This window comes from Sardina pilchardus, chromosome 5 (genome assembly GCF_963854185.1).
Source record: "Sardina pilchardus chromosome 5, fSarPil1.1, whole genome shotgun sequence".
Taxonomy (NCBI): domain Eukaryota; kingdom Metazoa; phylum Chordata; class Actinopteri; order Clupeiformes; family Clupeidae; genus Sardina; species Sardina pilchardus.
In genome coordinates, this window is record NC_084998.1 from 22404134 (window position 1) to 22406633 (window position 2500).

General features: G+C 45.2%; 1 protein-coding gene across 3 annotated transcripts in view; it reads right to left on the minus strand.

Annotated features, from left to right (window-relative positions):
- LOC134079589 (transcription factor COE1-A) overlaps nt 1-2500 on the minus strand; it is a 154872-nt gene that overhangs the window by 22729 nt on the left and 129643 nt on the right. For all 3 annotated transcript variants that reach the window (XM_062535685.1, XM_062535683.1, XM_062535684.1), the window contains exon 11: nt 446-534. In XM_062535685.1, the coding sequence (XP_062391669.1) occupies nt 446-534 (89 nt within the window). The remainder of the gene's footprint in view (nt 1-445; nt 535-2500) is intronic.

Genomic DNA, 2500 nt, shown 5'->3' on the forward strand with positions numbered 1-2500 from the left:
TCGAGTGGATTCAGAAAGTGTCAAATCTATTAGACAGCTATATTCTCCATCCACGGAACCTCGCAGCTAAGGGACACTGAGAACAGAGGACAGCACGGCAGATGGCACACTGGACATCATATCACCACAGAAACTTCACATAAAGAGAAGAGAAGAGAAGAGAAGAGAAGACAGGAGAAGAGAAGAGAAAAGAAGAGAACTGAGGATAGAAGAGAAGTGAAGAGGAGAGGAGAGGAGAGAAAAGAAGATAAGTGAAGATAGAGGAGAAGAAAAGAAAAGAGAAGAGGAGAGACGAGGAGAGGAGAGAAGAAAAGAGAAGAGAAGAGAGAAGAGAAAATAAGATAAGTGAAGATAGAGGAGAAGAGAAGAGAAGAGAAGAGAAGAGAAGAGGAGAGGGGAAGAGTAGAAGAGAAGAAGAGAAGAAGAGAAGAGAAGAGGGACAGACCTTCGGGAGGCGTTCTGGATCTCCGGGGTGTCTGGGGATGACCTTCTGGAGTCTCTGGAAACCGTAGTCAATGGTGGGCTCATTCAGGGCTAGAGAGAGAGAGGGGGTGGGAGGGAGAAAGGGAGGGAGAATCCGTTAGTGAGCTGACATATTCATAGAAAAGGGAGAGGGTTCCCAGAGAGAGAGGAATTCAGTGAGGACAGCACATGGGACTTATCAGAAGAGAGATAAGAGTGTGTGTTTTGGCCCCGCGAGACCGGCGGGGAGGCAGAAGAACTTGTGTCGCGCCGCATTCTCAGCGTGTGGGTTGGCCTCTATGACAGGACAGGTCCCAAGCAATTGTGTGACAACAATATGACTCGAGCCAACAAACATTAGAACAGATGCTTTTCTGGCAGCGCTCCAAAAGGCACCTGTATGCCTGCCAGAAAGTTTCACAGCGCATTAATCATGTAGCCAGGCATCCTTCAGAACCTACTGGAACAGTGTAGTCTCAAAAGGCCGCTCACAGGTGTTCACAGGTGCATAAAAACAGACAGAGGCCGCCGCAAAGCAAAAACACATGTGTGGATGAGCAATAGAGCTTTTTCTGATGTCATCTCGAAGGACATAAGACATTCATAAGTGATGTGTGGGAGAGGGTGGGAGAGTGTCGGGTTTAAGAAAGCAAAAAAAAAAAAAAAAAAATCTGCAATTGTTCTAATGGAAGAGGCAGCGCATTCGCATTCCCTTGCAGCCTAGATTGCCCTTATTTATGAAGGAGAGGACACAAAAAGCAGCCGTGGGATGGTAATCTAGGGACAATTTTAAGGGGGACATTTACGTTTACGCATTTAGCGTCGCAATTACCCGCGTCAAGCCTTTATCTTGTCAAAGAGCTGATGTAAAAGCCTGTCAGTGTGATGGGGGGGGGGGGGTTGTTTATGAGGAAGGAGCGGACGGGGAGGAAGGGAGGCTCAAAGATGGCGGCCTAGCCATTTGTGTTGCTTTTAAAGAGCTCACAAGAAAAGTTGTCCACTTTTAAAGAGTGGTTAAGATGCAACATTCAAGCATGTGTGTGCATGCACACATAGACACACACACACACATATAAATGTGCTCACAAACACATACACACACACACACACACACAGACCGAGAGAGAGAGGGAGAAAGTGAAAGGGAAAGAGAAAGAAAAAGAAGAGAAAGAGAAAGAGAGAATGAGAGCACACGAGAGAGAGAGAGAGAGAGTGAGAATAAAGAGACACTAAGGAGATGGGAAAATTATGATCTCTTGCAAAATTTCTGCACCTTGAGGGTATGTTCGCTCAAGGATGTCCAGCGTTTGCTGGCGAGACTATTGGCAATCCACCAGAACAACAACAACATCAACAACAGTGGAAAACAGCTTTCTTTACCCCAGGGTACTGCAACTTGCATCATCATCATTGTGAATGGAAAACAGATTCTCAAAGCTTCAAGGCAATAAACATTCACGACACAAAGGTGGTTTGAAACCCACTCAGGCATCAAACTAAATGAGGAAAATCACATCTCTATTGACAAGGAAAATGAGGAAATGAAGGATGTACTAAAAGAATGAGTATACTAAGAACCAGCCCTCGTCACATTCACATCCTTCTTTCTCTCGCTCGCTCGCTCAAATCCAAACTCCAAAATAACATGATGAGTAAGAAGAGGTATGAACACAGTGGGGGACTTGGCTGCTTTGCTGCTGAGCTCCTTAACTGCTTTCCTCACACCAATTACTAGTATCAACTGTTTCCACACTCTACCTTTCTCTCCCTACATCTTTTCACTCTCTCTCCCTCTCTCTGCTCCCTCTCTCTTCCCCCTCTCTCTGTCCCCTGTCCCTTGTTACCTGTTATGCCAGCCTCCTTGACCTTAGTGAACCATACAGACAGCATTGTGACAGAGAAAAAAACAAAACAATGGCCTTTCTTCTGCCAGTACTACACTCTTAAAATGAATGTGCTGAAAACAATACATCTCTGTGTCCAGATAGGGACAACACAGTTTGTGTTATTTCCAACACATTGCTTTTGTTGAAAATAA